Genomic DNA, 19,200 nt, shown 5'->3' with positions numbered 1-19,200 from the left:
AGGTTGAGTTTGATCAACTTTGCTGCGTCATTTAGAAGTATAGATGTCGGTTTCAGAAGCCTCTTCAGCCCCTACTCTCCCTTCCTCCTCCCCCAAATTTCTTTCTTTCACCATCCCTAACATTTCTTTCTTTCACCATCCCTAACTTTGGAGAGTCTAGGAAACGGAATGGGACAAATTACCCATTTTTGTTTGAGCTTTTGGGTCTAGAGATCTATAGTTATAGCTTAGATTAGCATAGCACTCAATAGGGGCACTGGCGCACCCTTTGCTTCAACCCTTTGAGACTTGCATGAATTTCATTTTCTATCTGGTGTACTTTATATAGGCCCACAAGGCCTCCCGCAGACATTCATATATCTTTCTTTCTTCTCTCTCTTGCGACCATTGCAATTCCAACAATGCTTCCCATACAGCTGCCACTGTATGGCCCTCTAATTTATCAGTTGAAATGTTGGTCAGGTAATGTTCTCAAACAAGATACAACACATATGCCCCCACCAACCCCGCTTAACAGTGCACCATGAAAAATGCATGAATATCTTACCATGAGGACTGAGAGCAGATGCACTTATTACTGGAGACTTTGGTCAAAAAATTGTAACCAGGGAAAGATGAAATAAGAATTAAATGGTACAATGTTGGAAAGGCCTCAGGCTTATTGTCAAAAAGGACAATCTCATCCTGCATGTGACTGTCCACTTGGTTCAAATAGACACCCAGCTCCAGCCCATCAAAAACAAATACCAACCTTAATGCAGTGGGTTCGTACAAAAGACCAAAGTCGGGGCCCAATTAATGACCAAATATCCACTTTCAGAACAGACCATCACATGCATAATACTGAAGGGCGATTCACTCCCTTGGCCTGAATGAAATATAAAGACATACAGACCGAACCTACATTGGAAGACCGCTCAACTGCAGAGCACCTTTGTTACACCGACGAAAAGCTGCAGCTACAAAACCCATATGGGCATGGCAAGCAGAGGGTAGAGATAATATTTATAATGACCTAGTAGTGAAAGAGGCAATTTCCCCCTGGATCAAGTGCTACAAACCACCAACTCAATCATGTATGTCTAACCGAGCCGTACATATAATACACTTAATTGTGGGGCGGCAAACTTCAGCTGTGCTGGCACATTTGCTCAACTTACGGCACAGAACAGAAGTGCCCCATTTGAGCACCACTCCACAATTGGGGAGATGGGAAAGGGATACACAAAATCAAACTTCATTCCGAACCAGGGCTTCATCTACATGAAATAACTAAGAGCTGTTTTCCTGCGTGAGCCTCCTTCACCATACAGCTCATTCCATTGCAGCAATTCAGTCATGTTTGCAGAATCCGATGACACGCTCGCACAAACCTGTATGCACAGAAAGTGAATATGTGAGAATGGGACAGAGGATTCAAAATATTACAAATCGTGAAATTCATGACTATGAATCACCTGCTCGTGTGCATGGCGCATGTCATCCATATTCAAAGGCCTTATGTTTACAGGGCTACCGGCAGTTCCTATTAGAGGTGGAGGAGACCTTCCGTCTGCAATTGCTGCTTCTCGTTCCTTTGAAAAGGAGAAATCCAATACAAAAGAAAATTTGTCAACATCCTACCTGGAAAAAATGTGTGATTGTGGGTATGCGTGCATCTCTCTCTCTCTCTCTTCCAAACACACACACATCCAGGTTTGTGCATGTATGTGTGGGGGGCATGGTGTTTTGGGGGGGGGGGGGGGGGGGGGCATCTACATTATATACCTTCTTTTCTCTGTCTAGAATTTCCCGGATTGGGCGATAGGCAGCCATAACACACAAGTTCTGCAAATAAAAGCCGAATAAGCAACCTGCTTAGGTCCAGGGAAAAGGAAGTTCAACAAACGTAAATTGGGAGTGTAGAAGAAGCAACAAACCTTCAGGTCACTTCCTGAGTAACCATCAGTCATGCTAGCGATTTCATCAAGGTCCAAATCAGGAGCCAACTCCTCCTTCGCAAGGATGACTCTCAAGATCTTCACACGATTAGCCGCATCGGGTAAGTTTACCATTAGCCTGCATGCATAGCAACGCCATTTGAAGTCACAAAAAATAACATTGCAAAGCTCTTTACTGTAGCAATTTCAATAGTATTGATTGCATGCAATTCTCTCTCACAAAGTACAGGGGCCGGCAAACTACTCATAGCTTCCCTCTTCAACCACATACAAAAATCATGAAATAAGAAAATGATGACACTATAGTTGTTTTCTGCCTAAACCAAACCTTCGGGGAAGCCTGCGAATGACAGCTTCATCCAAGTCAAAAGGACGATTAGTGGCTGCAAGCACAAGGACTCGTTCCCTATCCTTAGTTCGCAGCCCATCCCAGTTCGCCATAAATTCATTCTTCATCTTACGCATAGCCTCATGCTCCCCTGGTTTCTCTCTTCGTCCTAACATACTGTCAACCTGCAAATGCAAGACAGAAAGAGAAGACACAGGTTTTCAACTTTTTATCAAAAGAAGGCACCAAATAGAACAATGTAAATCACAATGCAAACTGCATGCTCTCCCATCTATCTGTAGGGAATCACATGTAAACAGAGGCACTTGCACTCACATAGCAACATCGGAATTATGCTTCAGAAAGTACATTGGCCTTTACCAAAGTAAACAATCCCATAGTAATGTTTGAGTCTAATGAGGACATAATGAGATTACATGGGTCAAACTTATGAGTAGAATGTAATTCCAAAACCCATAATCTTTGAGTGTAATGATCTATACCTTGATCACTCACCTGCACATTAGATAGTGTACTGTGAGCCATAACTGTTGGTTTCAGTTTGGGTGGACCTTGATAAGTCTAGCTCAAGGTATGACCTAGCAAGCCTAGGGAACGATTAAATGTTCGAGGACCAAATGTGTATTAATTATGTGTATACCTTGATCACTCACCTGCACAATAGATAGTGTACTGTGAGCCATAACTGTTAGTTTCAGTTTGGGTAGACCTTGATAAGTCTAGCTCAAGGTATGACCTAGCAAGCCTAGGGAACGATTACATGTTCTAGGACTAATTGTATATTAATTATGTGTATGGGTAGAGGGGTCACATGGCAAGACTTCAAAAAGAAGGATTTAAAAACATAAGAGGGGTCATGATTGAATGAATATATTTATCTTTTACATAAGCTGTAAAGCTAATTTCCTTTTTTAGCTTTTGTTTACACCTTTTTATCAGTTTTAGGGTTAGAAGCAGCCATATGAAGAGCCCATTTCGTTTTAATGATCTTGGCTGCTCCCTCATTTTTGAAGCTGCTGCACCCCAAGACAGCAAACGTGCGTTGAATTCCAGCTTCCTCCTGGCTCCAGTTTTCGAGCCCGGACATATCTAGGCAGATTTGTGATTGAAATTCTAGCCTTTTGCTGCTGTTTCGTGCCTGAATCCACCATAGACTGGAAGCAGACTTGCTGGACATTGCCTGCAAGTTAAATCCTGCTCCAGGACAAACTGTGGTTTGATCTAGGAGCTCTTTTGGTTGCAGATTTTGCAAATTTCTACTATTTACAGGTTTCTTGTTCCAGTTCTGAATCTTTCACACCATCTCGTATTTGTTTTTCACACCCAAAAAAGAAAAGTGTGAATTCATCTAGCTGTAGGCTTTAAGCACTTCCTTCAGGCAAGAAATTCAAAGAAATAGCATCTGGGCAAATTGCAATTTGATAGAGGCAGCCCCGAATCAATTGTGATTTTATCGAGGGCCTTGTTTCTGGGTTCAGATCACTTCCAGGTACCATCTAGTATTGCGATTTGGCAGATTCTACCTTTAGGTGGAGAATTTTCCCTTTGACACTGTTGGATACTCTCGATATTGTTCCTAAGTTGAGGATTTTGCATTGGAACACTCTGGATGCGTTGGATTAATCATCTTGGGACTTTGGCATTTTTTTGGCGACATGAAAACATTCTTGGTTATGGATTTCTAGGAAGATTTCTCAATCTTTACACTAGATTTCGATTGTGGGTTAGAGTTCCTAATTCTTCTAATGTAGGAAGTGATTATGACAGGGAGGATGAAGAGAGCATGACACTTCCATTTCAGCCTGTTCTTTTGGCTGAGTTTTTGGCATTTGACAATGATTCCAAAGATATCATCCAGTATGGCTACACAGGGACACGTGGCCTTACCTGGGATTATTGTTGGAAGTTACTTGACCTCTAGCCTGAGGATGATCCCTCACCGAGGGATTTACGGTTGGGTAGTGACACATTGCCGATACCACATGTGTCCCTGCATTTATGCTTGCAGGTTAGCACGGAGATAGAGGAGATCCTATAACTCTATCAGACAGAGCAAACTCTATCTTCTTGATTCCAGCACTTGTCTGGTTGTTGAAATTGCTTGTGTGTGCCGTGCTAGAGAATGGAATAGATAATTCAAAGCGCTTGAATCTTATGGTGTTGCCTGGAGATTTGGTAGCAAGTAAAAATTCAAGCTGTTATACAAATTGCACTTTTGCTTCCTCGGCCTATGTTTGCAAGTCTGTACACTTAGCAAGTGTAGAGACAGGATGAGAGAGGAACAAGAACAGAAATTGCTGCAAGTAGAGGGAGTTTTTCTAAAAACAAATTGAAAGAAGGTGAGATGAACTGTTAAAACCAGTTCGTTGCAGGCTATGAGCTGAAATGGCACAGAGCAGGGTTGTTTCCTGCTAGTTTCTGGTCGCACAGCAGCCTAGAACAATTGCACTGCTGTTCCAGGGCTGGAGATGCACGAAGAGGCTATTTGCGCTGACTCTGGGAAGGCCTGGTGCAGCCTAGAATAGTCGCTACACTATTCCAAGGCTGCGATTTGCAGATTGCACTTTGCCTTGTGGCTTGGGTGCTTTCAGACTGTTTGTGAACCTCTGGTGACTGCATGCATGGTTGCTTTCTGAAAAGTTGAGTGAGAGCTTTAGACATGCAAGTCAGTCAGAAAACTACCATGCACTTACTTTCTTGGGTTGCGAGTCTCTATGTGTGCATGAATGCGTAAAAGACATGCATGCATGTAGAAGGACTTTAAAAGTATCCTACTAGAACTAAAGTTCTCTACTTTACTGTTCACAAAGCAAACTTTGAGTTAGAAAGGTACTTTCTAAAAGTACTTTTCTACGAAGCCAACCCTCTTAGGAAAGTTCCTTTTCCATTCAGCCTAGCCCTTCATGCAGCCCACCAATGGCCTCACTTTTTGCACACTTTGCACAGCCCATCCAGCCCCTACTTCATCCTCCTTCCCACTCCCATAACTGCACCAATACTTCTCCAAATTGCCTCATCCTAGCTACAAACAATTGCTTTCTCAGCCCTCTTTCATCCTAGCTCTACCTTGCCCTCTCCTCACCAACCTCAAGGAAATCCTGTTCTCCTTTCAAGGTAGCACGCTGCCTTTTCAAGCCTTCTTTCAGCTCTTTCTCATCATGGAGCCAATTCCTAATCAAGCTGCTGGACCCTCTGCTCCACCACAGGTGCATCAGATGATGCGAATGTTCTTCAAAGTTTGTTCAATCAAATGCAAGCTCCTCAGCTGCAACTGATAGCTTTACAACAAACTCATAAGGCTCATAAGAAGCACTATGGTATGCCCTCCTTTTCTCCTTAGTATACTCAGGCGAGAAGAAAGAGAGAACTCGAAAATTGTTGGAAAGGTCACTTCCCCATTTGTAAGCCCCCATATGAGGAGAGCATGGAGGGTGAACCTGCATCCTGAGGGATAGCCACATGGGCAGCAAGATAGCTGCCATGGGGGCAGAGATCAGAGAGAAAAAGGAAAATACCTGGACGCATCAAAGTGGCAGCAACACATGGCGTCAAGACCATGGCAGATGGCGATGCATACATGGCATAGATTTGGCATGGAAGAGGCAGATCTGGAGCACCACAAGATGGCAGGGTATCCCGGGGTACAAGCGCCTACATGGCAAGCTATCTAGCGAGGCGTGTGGGTAGGCACATGGCCTGTAACATACCCTAAAGATGGCACAGGAATATGGCGGGACAGATCAGCAAACAGGTCATCCAACAGTAGGGTTGGTTGGGCTGGTTGAGCCAGCCAACCAGGCCATGGTTAGGCTGGTCAAGAGGGCTGGGTCCCTGCCTGAAACAAAGGCATTGAAAGGGCCAAGAAAGACCCTTATATAGGGCACTGGTTGGGGTGGTAGGGGCAGCCAACCAGTCGGTTTTCTGATAGACTAGGTCGGCCAGTCTGTTGGCATGGCTGGTCGCTTTTTGGCAGCAGCCCTTGGGGGCTATAAAAGGAGGGCCTCCAGGCCCTCATTCCACATCCTCTGGAGCAGCCATTCACAAGCGAATTGGAGCAGTGGAGAACCTGTCTTGGGGCCTACATTCAGGAGGACCAAGGGGACCTGTGTGCTGCAGACAAAGCTTGAAAGGGGCTGCCTACCTAGGCTGACACACAAGGCAGCAAGGTTGAGAAAATCATTCTGGGCAGAAAGTCTACAGACGCTCGAGGTGGAGCACGTGGGCTCGAGTCTAGAGATAGCCAGCACATAGGTAAACTCAGAGTACCACACCATTGGTGGGACTCTCTTTTGTATTATGTCCATAGCTTTGGACGGAAATATTTTGATGGTTTCTATATCTGGCTGATTCATTGTCTATTGATGAGTCTGCACATCTATGTGATGCACACTAAGTTAAGAAGTTTGTGCTTCCGCACCCCACACCACGCTGTGTGAGCTCCGGGGCTATTCTATCAGTCTTCCGCTGTACGTACCCTCTGTTGGCTAATTTCTAACAAAAAGATGTGTGTTCTTGGTTAAACAAGTGGGGAGCTCAATTCGCCATCATTAACTATCTCGAAGATATCCGTCCGACCCTAGTTAAAATGCGAGGGAAGGTTTTCCTATGGTGGCAAGAGTTAAAGGCAAAGCCTTCTGCTCCCAAGACTTGGACTGAATTTTATGATGTGTTCACAAAAGAGTTTTTGCAAGAACCTGATAAGTCAATAATTTTCAAAAGCTCCTAGTCATATCTCCAAGACTTCAAAGATATTACTGCAAAGTTCCCTCACTCCAATCAACAAACATTGAGCTTGTTCTTTGTGAGCAGCTTACCTCAAGATTATCAAAACTAAATCCAAAGGAACAAGCTACGAAGGCTTTCCATTTTGTGAAGATCTATGACAGTACCTATGGACAAAAGGAAACTAGATCTTCGTCCGCCGCACAAAATGGCAAGTCTAAAAGAAAAAACAACAGAAAGAACCGTCAAGCCGGCAACTCCAAGACTCAATTTCAAGCGTCCTACTTGCCCTTTGAACCACTTTATAGAGCCATACGGGCCAGGTAATCCTTGTCCCACTGTTGCTCGCCTTGAAGTCGTTTCTTCTAATCTAAATTGTGAGGAATGGTATTTTAATGTCGATATGTTTGGACAAAAGGAAACTAGATCTTCGTCCGTCGCGCAAAATGGCAAGTCTAAAAGAAAAAACAACCGAAAGAACCGTCGAGCCAACAACTCCAAGACTCAACTCAGTGTTACATGAAAACGTGTTTCGTCCTGTCCAAACAGAACGGAACGTTTCGTGCCGAAACGTTTCGAAACAATACGAAACGCTCCCAACGAAACGCATGTTTCGCCCAAATCCCAAAAAGGCGTTTTTGCCTGTTTTTTCCTTTCTGCCCTTCGCGAATCGATTGCGATCCTCCCGACCTGATTTCGTTTGTGTACTCAGCATCCTCTCCAGTCCACTTCTGCTCCCTATGCTTCCTACGCTCACGTGAGCTGTGCTACTAGCCACCACTAACACAAGGCCTAGAGACTAGAAGGGAGACCTACACTAGAACAGTGATGCACTACCGCCATCAACGACCTGCTGCTTGCACAAGCATCGACGCCATCAACGACCTGCACAAACAGGCTGCAATCGACGCCCACGCCTAGGGCTTGCTACCACCGACAGTCATGCCCACCATCCCCTTTGTCGCTGCTGTTTTTTGGTTCTGCTCAAGGAGCAACACCTGGATCAAGAAGCAGCAACCCAATTTGCCCCAATTCTCTGTTTCCTCCCAAATTTCAAGGCCTTCTCCATCATGCCTCCTCGCAAGTCTCCCACTCAACGTGATGTTTGGCAAGATTCAGTTCTCATTAGCAAATATGGTACTTCTGGCACAAAATGTGTGGTTTGCAAGTATTGTGGGGAAACGATTCGGGGAGCATAAAACCGGGTGAAGGCACATTACATTTGGGAGAGAGCACAAGGAACACATGGCTGCACTCATGTTCCAGAAGGTATTTTTTTGGCCCATGGTGGATTGCCATCAAAGTTTGAAGAGGTCCGGTCCTTGCTCCATTTACCTTTGCCTTCGGAGATAATTGATGCGAAGGTGCAAGAAGCCAAGGAAAGTGAAGCGCTGAAAAGAGGGGCCTCTACTTCAATAAGAACCTCAGTTCAAGTGTCTTCTCAAAGTAATACTGGGGCTTCTTCCCAAGTTCATATCACCGCGGAGTCTTCTAACATTGGTGAGTCTTTACCCAATGTCAATGCAGATGAAGCTCCCTCGCATGCTGTGGCTTCTCCACATTCATCAAGCTTTGTTAGTGTTGCTGTGGGTCATGAGAGGATCCCAACATCCTCTCATATTCATCTCAAGGCTGCAACAACAATAAAGAGGGAAAGAGAGCTGCCAAGACGCCAAATCACCCTTGATGCTAGCTTTGCTCCAAAGTTGAAGCAAGAGGCTCAAATAGCTGAGCATCGTTTCTTCTATCAATGCAACCTTGCTTTCAACATAGCTCGATGTCCAGCATACCAAAAGTTCCATCGTGCACTTGTGGCAGCAGCCGCAGCAGGAGCTGCAGGTCTACAACCAGCAAATTCTGAGTCCTTGAGAACTACCCACTTGACAAACCAAGTGAGGCACATTCAAGAGAAGCTTGTGGGTTTGAGAGCTTGTTGGGAGCAATATGCTTGTAGCATCGTGTCAGATGGATGGAGTGACACTGTAAGTTATAAGTACAACCCTTCACTCTTGACTCTTGAGTCTTTGGTAAGATTTGTGGTGGCTGATTTTAGTATTAACAACAAATGTATGATTTACTTATGGATCTTGATTCTTGTGACTTGCCATATGTAGCCAGCGGCGGCGCCACATGATAAATATCTTGGTCTCATCTTGTGCTGACACTACATTACTTCGTGTAGTTGATGCCTCCACCCCTGGCTTGAGTATCACTGGGGAATGGATTTATGGACACATTAAAAATGCCATTGAGGAGGTTAGGCCACAAAATATGGTCCAAATTATTACTGACAATGGCTCCAATTGTGCCAACATGGGAGAATTGGTTGAGAGAGATTATAAAAGCACTGTTTGGACTCCATGTGCTTCTCACTCGATGGACTTGATGATGGAGGACATTGCCAAGTTGGATTGGGTGCAATCTACTCTCAATAAAGCCAGCCAAATCATCAAGTTCATAACAAGAAAGAGCCTTGCATTAGCTCTTTTCAGAGCAGTATGCAAGTATGATCTTGTGAAGCCATCTAAGACAAGACTTGGCTATCTCTTTCTTGTTCTTCAAAGGTAAGTCAACATCCTTTTTTAGCTAGCCAATTGAGAGTTCATTTCAATTCTTAATACTTATGTATTCAAATTTTGATTCTTAACTTGTCTTAAACTTGTAGGATGACACAAACGAAAGATGTGCTTAGGCGTCTCGTTTGTAGTGAAGAGTGGGAAGCTTGGAGAGGAAGCCGCAAAGCGGAGGCATGTACAATCACTTCATACATCTTGGATAGTATGTTTTGGGAAGAAGCTGCAGCCATAAAGGCTGCCATTGCACCTTTGTACTTCATTTTAAGATTATTTGACCATGAGGGAAGTACAATGAGTCATCTTTATCACTACATGCAAAAGCCTAAAGAGAGTATGCTCAATTGTAGATCTCTCTCAAGTCATAGGTATGCAAACTCTTTAGTGATTCTATCATGACTCATGAGCTGCTACATAGAATTTAGAGAATGTTTATTCATACATAGTATTGAAATTTAATATATTGCAATTTACAGGGTGGATGATCTTCGTGCCATATGGACAAAAAGATGGAACTAGTTTCATAAACCAATCCATATTGTTTCCTACATGGTGCATCCATTGTACAAGCAGGAAAGTCATTGGTCCGATATTGTTCTTATGAATGGATGGACATCCTATGTGGATACAGTTATCCCCTCTGAAGAGCAAGGAATGTGAGTACTAACTTCTAAGTATCTTGATTCTTGATTCTAGTATATTGAACAATCAATTAGCTTTTACTTGCAACCTCTTTTGACTCTAGCATGCATGCCTTTAAAGTCTACTTCATGAATCATTATCCTAATTCCTATCTAACACTAAAGCAATGTCCATGACTCATCTTATAGGATCGAAAGAGACTCTGTCCTCTATGTTCATGACCGTAGCCGATTCAGGCGAGATGTGGCTATGAGTCTAGAGCAAGGGAAATTCGTTGTATCATGATGGGAGATAAATGGGCGACTTACTCCCACTTTGCAAAGATTAGCTCTTCGAGTTTTATCATAGGATTATACTAGTGGATCAGCTAGGCACATATGGAGCATATGTGCGGACATCCATACTAAGAAAAGAAATAGGTAATCCAACTTATAAGTTATGAATGGTTGGATGCATTTCTTGAGTCTTGAGTCTTCTCCAATTTTACGAATCATGACTAATTAGAATCTAGATGCATTTTCAATCTTGTTTTAGTTCAAAATATTTACGTTTTATGTGATGTATCATGTTACAGATTGAGCACATCACAGCTTGATAGGTTGGTCTATGTAAATGCCAACCTTCGTCTCTTGGAGCAGTTCAAAGACAAAGAAAGTACCAGTGGGGCTGAAGGGGCTGAAGTGTTACATTGGAAGGTGAAAAAGGTTGATCCTGAAGTTCTAAGAAAGCTTGAGCGAGGCTTGGCTCGAGGGGAGAATATTGACATATCATTCATCCAAAGGCGCAGCGATGAGGATATAGCATATGATTTAATTCGAGAGGATGAGGCACGCTTTCGACGCGTCACACGTTCGCAATCAAGGGTTATTGCACAAGCATCTACTAGTGCACCACCCTTGATTGCAAGCATTGGCACTTCATCTTCACCACACTGTTATAGACGCCGACGAGATCGTGGTCGTACCCTTGCTACTAGTGGTCATAGTAGTCATTCCTTTGAGGAGATGGTAGCAAGGGTAGAGGAGGAAGAGAGTTCCGATGGCACAAAATCCACAAATTAAGATGCAAATAGTGATAGTGAGCTTGGTAGAGAGAGTAGTGAGCACTGAGTAGTTTCAAATTATGATTTGTTATCACTCATGCTACTCATTTTTGGAAGTTTGAAGTTTGAGCTTACAACTCGTCACTTTGGGAACTTATTATTTCATATGTCTATTTTGGAAACTTAATATTTACTTGACATTTTGGAAAGTAATGACTCATATATCTAGATTCAAATTTCAATGAATCAATGATGTTCATATATCTAGATGCTAGAATCCAATGTCCAATGTCAATATGCTTTTAAGTTTTGACTCCATAAATATTAATTGGTCTAAATTTGAATGTCACAACTCTCCTATTCTAGACTCTACTGCAGATCACGGGAGCAGCACCATGAATCACCTCCCAGCCAATTCTTGTTAAGGCTAGCAAGCAGACAGAGATCTTCGTTCCAAAAATTCACGTGAATAATTTCCTTCTCTCTTCTCTCTAGCCTCAGCAAGCCCCAATTCCCTAGATAGATCTAGATGCCACATGTCGTCCATATAGGGCCTTCCTAATGCAACATTCCACCCCTCTCTTGGGATGCATTAAATCCTTTGCCCCTAGGCACAATCTTTGCACTAGACCCTTGGCCTTAGATCTACCTAGTCTGGTGCTATCAGCCCTCACCTAGGACCTTGACATTAAATCCCTCCAGATCATTTACATGAAGCGCAAACACATATATTACAGAAATAGATCCTTTAAGGGAAATGTCGACTGATTCTTCCGAGGTCATGCTACCTCGGCTAGAGCGTAACAATCCTTCCCTCTTCAGACATCAGCGTCCTCGATGATAAAGTCTGGGAACACTCTCCGCAACTGATATACGGATTCACAGGTAGCTTCAGATAGAGGCTGACCATGCCATGCAACCAACACCATGGGTATCTTCCGATTTCGTATTTGCATTGTTCCTCAGTCCAGGATTCTTGTTGGTTTGCGCCTTGCAATATCCTCTATCTCCTGAAACAAAACCACACTCTCGATTAGTGAGTCACCTGTATGTGAAAATTTCTTTAAGCGCGAAACATGAAAAACCGGGTGCACCTTACACCCCTGTGGCAATTCTAATTTATAGGCTACACTGCCTATTCTCTTTAGAATTAACCACGGCCCACAGTATCGAGGTGATAACTTAGCACACTCTCCTGAAGTCAGCGACTTCGAGTGCGAAGGAACTCTGAGAAAAACTTTTTCTGCTTCCTTAAATACTCTTATAGACCGGTTTTCATCCGCATACACCTTGGCTCTATCCATAGCCTGGCGGATATTAGCTCTCGCAAGTGCTAGCATCTCCCGCATCTGAACTACAAAGTTCGCGGCACTAGGCATTTCTGAGGTACTCCAACTATAGTTGGATTAGCCGGTCTATAACCATAGTTCAGCTCAAACGGACTGAACCCGGTAGAGGAATGTTTTCTATCATTGTAGGCAAACTCCAGCAATGGCAACCACTTGTCCCACCTATGTTGCCTCAATGACACATATGCCCTCAGCATATCCTCTAAAGTCTGGTTGACTCTCTCCGTCTGACCATCCGTCTCAGGATGATCCCCACTACTCATTCCCAACTCAGTCCTTAGCGTCTCAAATACCGCTGTCCAAAAATGACCGGTAAATCTAACATCTCTGTCTGACACTATGGATCTAGGCAATCCATGCAGACGAAATATATGTCTAATGAACAAATCCGCTACTTGCGGGGCACTAACAGACTCTCTAGTCGGAATGAAGTGAGCCATCTTGGTTAGACGATCAACCACCACAAGCATAGAATCATACTCCCCTTGTGTCGTAGGCAGCCCTACAATAAAGTCCATGGAAATGCTCTCCCACTTACTTAGTGGTATTTCCAAGGGCTGTAAAAGTCCAGATGGCTTCACCCGCTCGGCCTTGCTTACCTGACACGAGAAACACCGTGTCACATATTCATGAATATGCTTTTTCATCTTTGGCCAAAAGAAATCTCGTTTCACGAGATCATGTCTTCTCGACCCAAGGATGTCCCGCACACGGGCTATCATGGCACTGTCGAATGACTCTCTGCCCGAGATCATTCTGACTAGGTACTACAACCTTGCCATTTCTAACTAGCATACCATCCCTTATGGTATATCTTGCATAAGTTTGGCCTTTTCTGGATGCCAGGTCATCCTTTTCACTTTCCCCGGGTTTTAACGCATGAGCTTTAGGCCATAAGCTCTGGACAAACTCGTCCACTTTTTGAGTTTCTCTTATCTCGGTCATTAGAGCACTCTCTAATACCATGAAACTCAGGTTGTGCATAATGCAAGACAATGCATCAGCAACCTTATTATCTTTTCCTCTTCGGTACCGAATTGTTAGATTAAACTCCTGCATGAGCTCTGCCCACCTAGCTTAGCGGCCCCTCAAGTCAGGCTGTTTACAAAAATATTTCAGAGTATCATGATCCACATCCACATAAAACTCTGAATCATACAAGTAATGCCTCCATGTTTTCAAAGCATGGATAACAGCATACAACTCCAATTCATGAGTTGGCCAATTCCTTTGAGAGGGAGAAAGCTTCTTGCTTTCAAAGGCTACTAGCCTTCCCTCTTGAAGGAGGACTGCTCCCACTGCAATGCCACTTGCATCGGTTTCCAGGAACAACGGTTTCTGGGGATCAACTATTTTTAACACCGGTCCTGTGACCACAGCTTGTTTTATGGTGTTAAAACTTTCTTGTTGATTCTGTCCCCAAATAAAAGGTACTTTATCTGAGGTCAGATCAGTCAATGGCGATACTATTCCGGAATATCCTTTGATATGCCTTCTATAAAACTCGACAAATCCCAAGAATGATCGCAACGCGGTCAGACTCTGAGAGATTGGCCAAGTTAGTATCGCAGCCACTTTCTTCGGATCCATTTCTACCCCCTGTGGAGTAATTATGAATCCTAAATATTCAAACCTAACCATACACAGTATAGTTTTCTTTTTATTTACATAAAGACTGGCTTTCCTCAAAGTACTGAACACTACACTTAAGTGTTCACAATGCTCACTAATACTTTTACTGAATATCAGGATATCGTCAAATAAAATGTACTACGAACTTTCCGATATATGGACGTAGTAGATCGTTCATAAGCATGACGAAGGTCGCTGGAGCATTGGTAAGTCCAAAGGGCATTATCAAAAACTCATAATTACCAAACCTGCTTCTGAAAGCGGTTTTATGCACATTCTCGGCTCTAATCCGGATCTGATGGTAGCCACACTTAAAATCTATCTTACTGAAAATCACGGCTCCATGTAATGCATCTAGCAAATCATCAATCCGAGCCATCGGATACCTGTGCTTAACAGTGATATTATTCAATGCTCTGTAATCTATACAGAGGCGAAACGTATCATCCTTTTTCTTCTTTAATATCACTGGCGAAGCGAAAGGTGAGAAACTTGCCCCAACTTGAGGTATTCTTCCAGTTGTCTGCGCACCTCCGTCTCTTCAATAAAACTCATTCTATAGGGAGGTCTATTTACAGGTTCTGCCCCCGGGATCAGTTCAATCTTATGTTGAACTTTCCGTTCTGGAGGTAACCCATAAGGTAGTTCATCCCTAAAACATTCAGAGAACTCCTCTGTTATAAGATTAGCCAACTTAGCCATCTCACCACTTTGCGTAACATCAGTGCTAGCCAAAGAATCATCAACCGGCTCTACCGATGCTGTGCAAAAGAATAAAAACTCTACTTGAGCTTTTCGGATTTCCATCACGGAAACCAACGGTCCCTGAGGTATATCTTTTTCACCTCGCAAGACATAAAGCACATCATTCATCTTGAATTGATATACGTGCTTTTTTCAATCAATGGCTAGATTCTTCTTAGAATGCCACGCCATACCTAGGGCTATATCTGCATGAGCAAGCTTGGTCATTTCAAAATCAAGCTTCTCAGCATAGTCCTAAATCCGAAGCTCCAACTGGGTAACCCTTTGGTCCCATACTTCAGTTGAACTTCCATCTGCCATCCTGACTGTATACGCATAGTCAGATGGACTTATCTTTAATTTCAGCTTCTTCACGAGCTTGGAGTTAATCACATTGTGAGTTGACGCCGAGTCAAACAACACAATGACATCATGATTGGCCACTTGCCCTTTCATTTTAATTAACTCCGTATCATTAAAGACTATATACCCCGTTGTTGCGGCCTTAGATAGGATGTTATCAGGTGCACTCGTCACTAGCTTAGCAACAGACACACATAACAAACAAGGTACTAACCTGTGAGAAGATCCCGCTAGCTGAATCTGCATCTCTTCCGCTCTGGGACTTCCCTCCATCTCCACGTCGCACTCTGAGATCACCATCTTAGCCATCCGACGATCTTTGTTACGTGGACAATCCTTTCACTGGTGAGGCTGAAGGCAACCAAAACATAAGCCTTCTCTCCTCGCTTTTTCCCTTTGTTCTGGGTTCAAGGGAGACTTAGACCAAGCCCGGGCTGCCATTGGGGTTACTTTCCTTTTCACTCCAATGGTGGTACTTGGTTTAGGAGTTTCAGCCGGTCTCGCCTGCTTGGCTTGACCACTCGGCTGCGAACCACTCCCTCTACTAGCCCACTTCTTCTTAAACCCAGATTTCTTCGGATACCCATACTGGGTTCCGACCAGTGCAAACCCACTTGGCTTGCTGCCCTTGGCATCCTCATAGTTCAGGGCTATAGCTATTGCATCATTTAACGTGTTCGCGTACTTAGCCCGAACTTCCATTTTTATTCGATCATTCAATCCAAATATGAAATCTTTCACTTGGATTGATTGAGGCAAGGGTTCATCAGCCTTCATTACACTCTCTCGAAACTTATTAGTGTATTCTGCCACTGATAAATTTCTCTGACGAAGGTTCCTATATTGATCCCAAGCTCCGGATGCTTCGTCAAGAGGTAAGAAGTGTTTCCTGAACTCTCTTTTAAACCCCTCCCAGATAGTGGATGCTATACCATCTTTTTGTTGCTTAATCCACCACCGATATGCTGCCTCACTAAACATATGGGTGGCCTCGCGGATCTTCTTGATGTCATTTCCGATTTCACAAATGGCGAACGCCTCGTCTCATTTGTGTAACCAGGTCTCAATGTCATCGGAACTACGGTCGTTCATCCGACCAGAATACTTTTCCGGTCTGTAATTGGCAATATTTGGCACTTTAGCCTTCCTAGGCTCGACCGTATGGACACTAGACTCCGGTTCCATTGAAGCCTTTCCCTTCTCCTCTCGAGAAGGTCTGGCAAACATACTATGTATCGCTCTCCTAAGTTCGGAGTGCCCTGCATTGGTCTGTAATTGCTGCGCTAACAACTGTTGCAAGGCATCTTCCAGCAATGCAATCCTGCCAGCTAAAGTATGAGCTACTGGGCGCGATCCCTGCTGGGTCGGCCGGACTCCTGATTCACCAGGGTCCCTTCTGGAAGCCCCTTCTTCTGCTTCCATTCCGTTCAATGGGTGTTTTGTTCTGTTTGATTTTTTTTTTTTAATAAACACCACTAGAAAGCTGTATTTACTAGCTGACACAATTCAGTGTACTAACAGTTTGACACAATTCCCTATACTAGGGAATTCCTGCAATCCCACATGCACACTGACTAGGCATTTGATACATGCATAACCCAAATAGCGCTTTTCCCTATACTAGGGAAGCTCCTGCAATTTACTGACTGAAGCACACAGGCATATCCTCAAGCATAATCTGTCCTTGCTACAGCATTAAAGCCTCATGCAGCCTGATTATTCACGAGATCCTGTCTACGAAAATATAGCATCACCAAACTAAATCAAGGAGAAAAAAAAAACAACATGAAACTAATGGAGGTTGAAGAGAGCTCCCTGGTCATCCACGAACAGCCACCCCCCCTTTTGGTTCCATGCAATTCGAGTCTCTGAATCCTGCAGCCTCCACGTACTGCCTGCTCGCGAATAATAAGACCTTTCTTTTACTTCTGTCACAGCTGCGCTCCAAGCTGCTATCTACGAATTATTTACGTGACCATGCATGGCTCTGACTGGAGCACGTCGTTCGTGCAATTAATATATCTGTAATTCGTCGAAGGAGTCTGTCGCATGGAGGTCACGAGTAGCAGGACCCTCCTGCGCTCTATCTGCGTTCCCAATGGTTGTTGGATCGTCGCTCCAATCACTGGTTACGGACAAGCTGCTCGCGTTGCAGATCACTGCACGTACGTGCGCCAGCGAAGCAGACCACGGACCAATTGTCAGCCTGCACTGCGTCACCAGGCACCGTCACGAATTCCCGCTGTCCGTCGTCACGGCACACCCCTTTCTGATCTCGCTATAGTCGCGGGAGCGCCAACAGCCCCAAACTCCAACCACGATTCCGAAACCTTCGTAGGCCAATTGTCCGTCAATGCGTTACGGGACCCCCAGGTCACCGCCAATCATTCCACATGATCTCCCCGCTCACGTTCTACGACCCGTTTGCGTAGGCCACCGTTGACGACTCGCCACCAACACTCCACTTCGTAACCTAACTCTGATACCAATTGTCACAACTCTCCTATTCTAGACTCTACTGCAGATCACGGGAGCAGCACCATGAATCACCTCCCAGCCAATTCTTGTTAAGGTTAGCAAGCAGACAGAGATCTTCGTTCCAAAAATTCACGTGAATAATTTCCTTCTCTCTTCTCTCTAGCCTCAGCAAGCCCCAATTCCCTAGATAGATCTAGATGCCACATGTCGTCCATATAGGGCCTTCCTAATGCAACATTTCACCCCTCTCTTGGGATGCATTAAATCCTTTGCCCCTAGGCACAATCTTTGCACTAGACCCTTGGCCTTAGATCTACCTAGTCTGGTGCTATCAGCCCTCACCTAGGACCTTGACATTAAATCCCTCCTGATCATTTACATGAAGCGCAAACACATATATTACAGAAATAGATCCTTTAAGGGAAATGTCGACTGATTCTTCCGAGGTCATGCTACCTCGGCTAGAGCGTAACATTGAAACTTGAGAAAGGAGACTTGAATTCTGAATGTGTTTGTGTTTTGGATTACCTAGACACTGGGTGTCTTGACTAAGGACTTGACACTTGTATTTCTCTTTGTTCACTCTAAACTTGAATATAACATGTCTTACCTGCCCCTATCCTTGTATATATCAAGTATCATTTCGAAACCTATCCGTTTCATCCGAAGATTCGAAACGAAACGAAACAAAACCTGTCGAAACCTCGAAACTGACAAAACGTTTCTTGTGACTATGACTCAACTTCAAGCGTCCTACTTACCCTTTGAGCCACTTTATAGAACCATACAGGCCAGATAAACCTTGTCCCATTGTTGCTCGCCTTGAAGTCTTTTCTTCTAATCTAAATTGTGAGGAATGGTATTTTAATGTCGATATGTTTGGAGCCATGATTTAGTCCGTATGGTGGGATATGTCAAAGGATATTAGTTCATGTGTTATTTGACAATGGTAGTAGTCACAATTTTATACAAAAGCTGAGCATCCCCACAGTTCCTAGTAGCCATCGCTATGTCATTAATCTCACGCATGGAGCCACCAAATCTTGGAAAGAGTTGAATTCAGATCTTCAGATAGAGATTCGGGATTACTCGAAAGATCTATTATTTCATGTTATGAGATTACATTGAGTAGACCGATTGATTGGGATGGAGAGGTTCTTTGCCAAGAACCCTTTTGTAAATATTGACTATAGAAATCGCATAATACAATTTCAAGTTAATGAAAAGTCGTTTACTCTTCAAGGGGATCTTTCGTGGACCAATGTAGACGGCCTCTCAATTTGACTTAAATTCACATGAGTCTAACAATCAATACTATTGTTATGCATTGGAAACGTATAACTGCTGCAATCTAGATATTGTGATG

At 43.8% G+C, this 19,200-nt stretch overlaps 1 protein-coding gene across 2 annotated transcripts in view; it reads right to left on the bottom strand.

The window, feature by feature from the left end:
• Positions 1-591: 591 nt before the first annotated feature.
• LOC147897661 (uncharacterized) overlaps positions 592-19,200 on the bottom strand; it is a 69,136-nt gene continuing 50,527 nt past the window's right edge. For both annotated transcript variants that reach the window (XM_087379971.1, XM_087379972.1), the window contains 5 exons: positions 2,269-2,453; positions 1,920-2,058; positions 1,768-1,827; positions 1,458-1,574; positions 592-1,373 (listed from right to left, as the gene is read on the bottom strand). In XM_087379971.1, the coding sequence (XP_087236097.1) occupies positions 1,260-1,373; positions 1,458-1,574; positions 1,768-1,827; positions 1,920-2,058; positions 2,269-2,453 (615 nt within the window). In that variant the 3' untranslated portion in view covers positions 592-1,259. The remainder of the gene's footprint in view (positions 1,374-1,457; positions 1,575-1,767; positions 1,828-1,919; positions 2,059-2,268; positions 2,454-19,200) is intronic.

Source organism: Dipteris shenzhenensis, chromosome 10, assembly GCF_047967505.1.
Source record: "Dipteris shenzhenensis isolate YYH24624 ecotype China chromosome 10, Dip_SZ_1.0, whole genome shotgun sequence".
Classification (NCBI taxonomy): domain Eukaryota; kingdom Viridiplantae; phylum Streptophyta; class Polypodiopsida; order Gleicheniales; family Dipteridaceae; genus Dipteris; species Dipteris shenzhenensis.
This window is presented reverse-complemented; position numbering and strand designations above follow the sequence as displayed.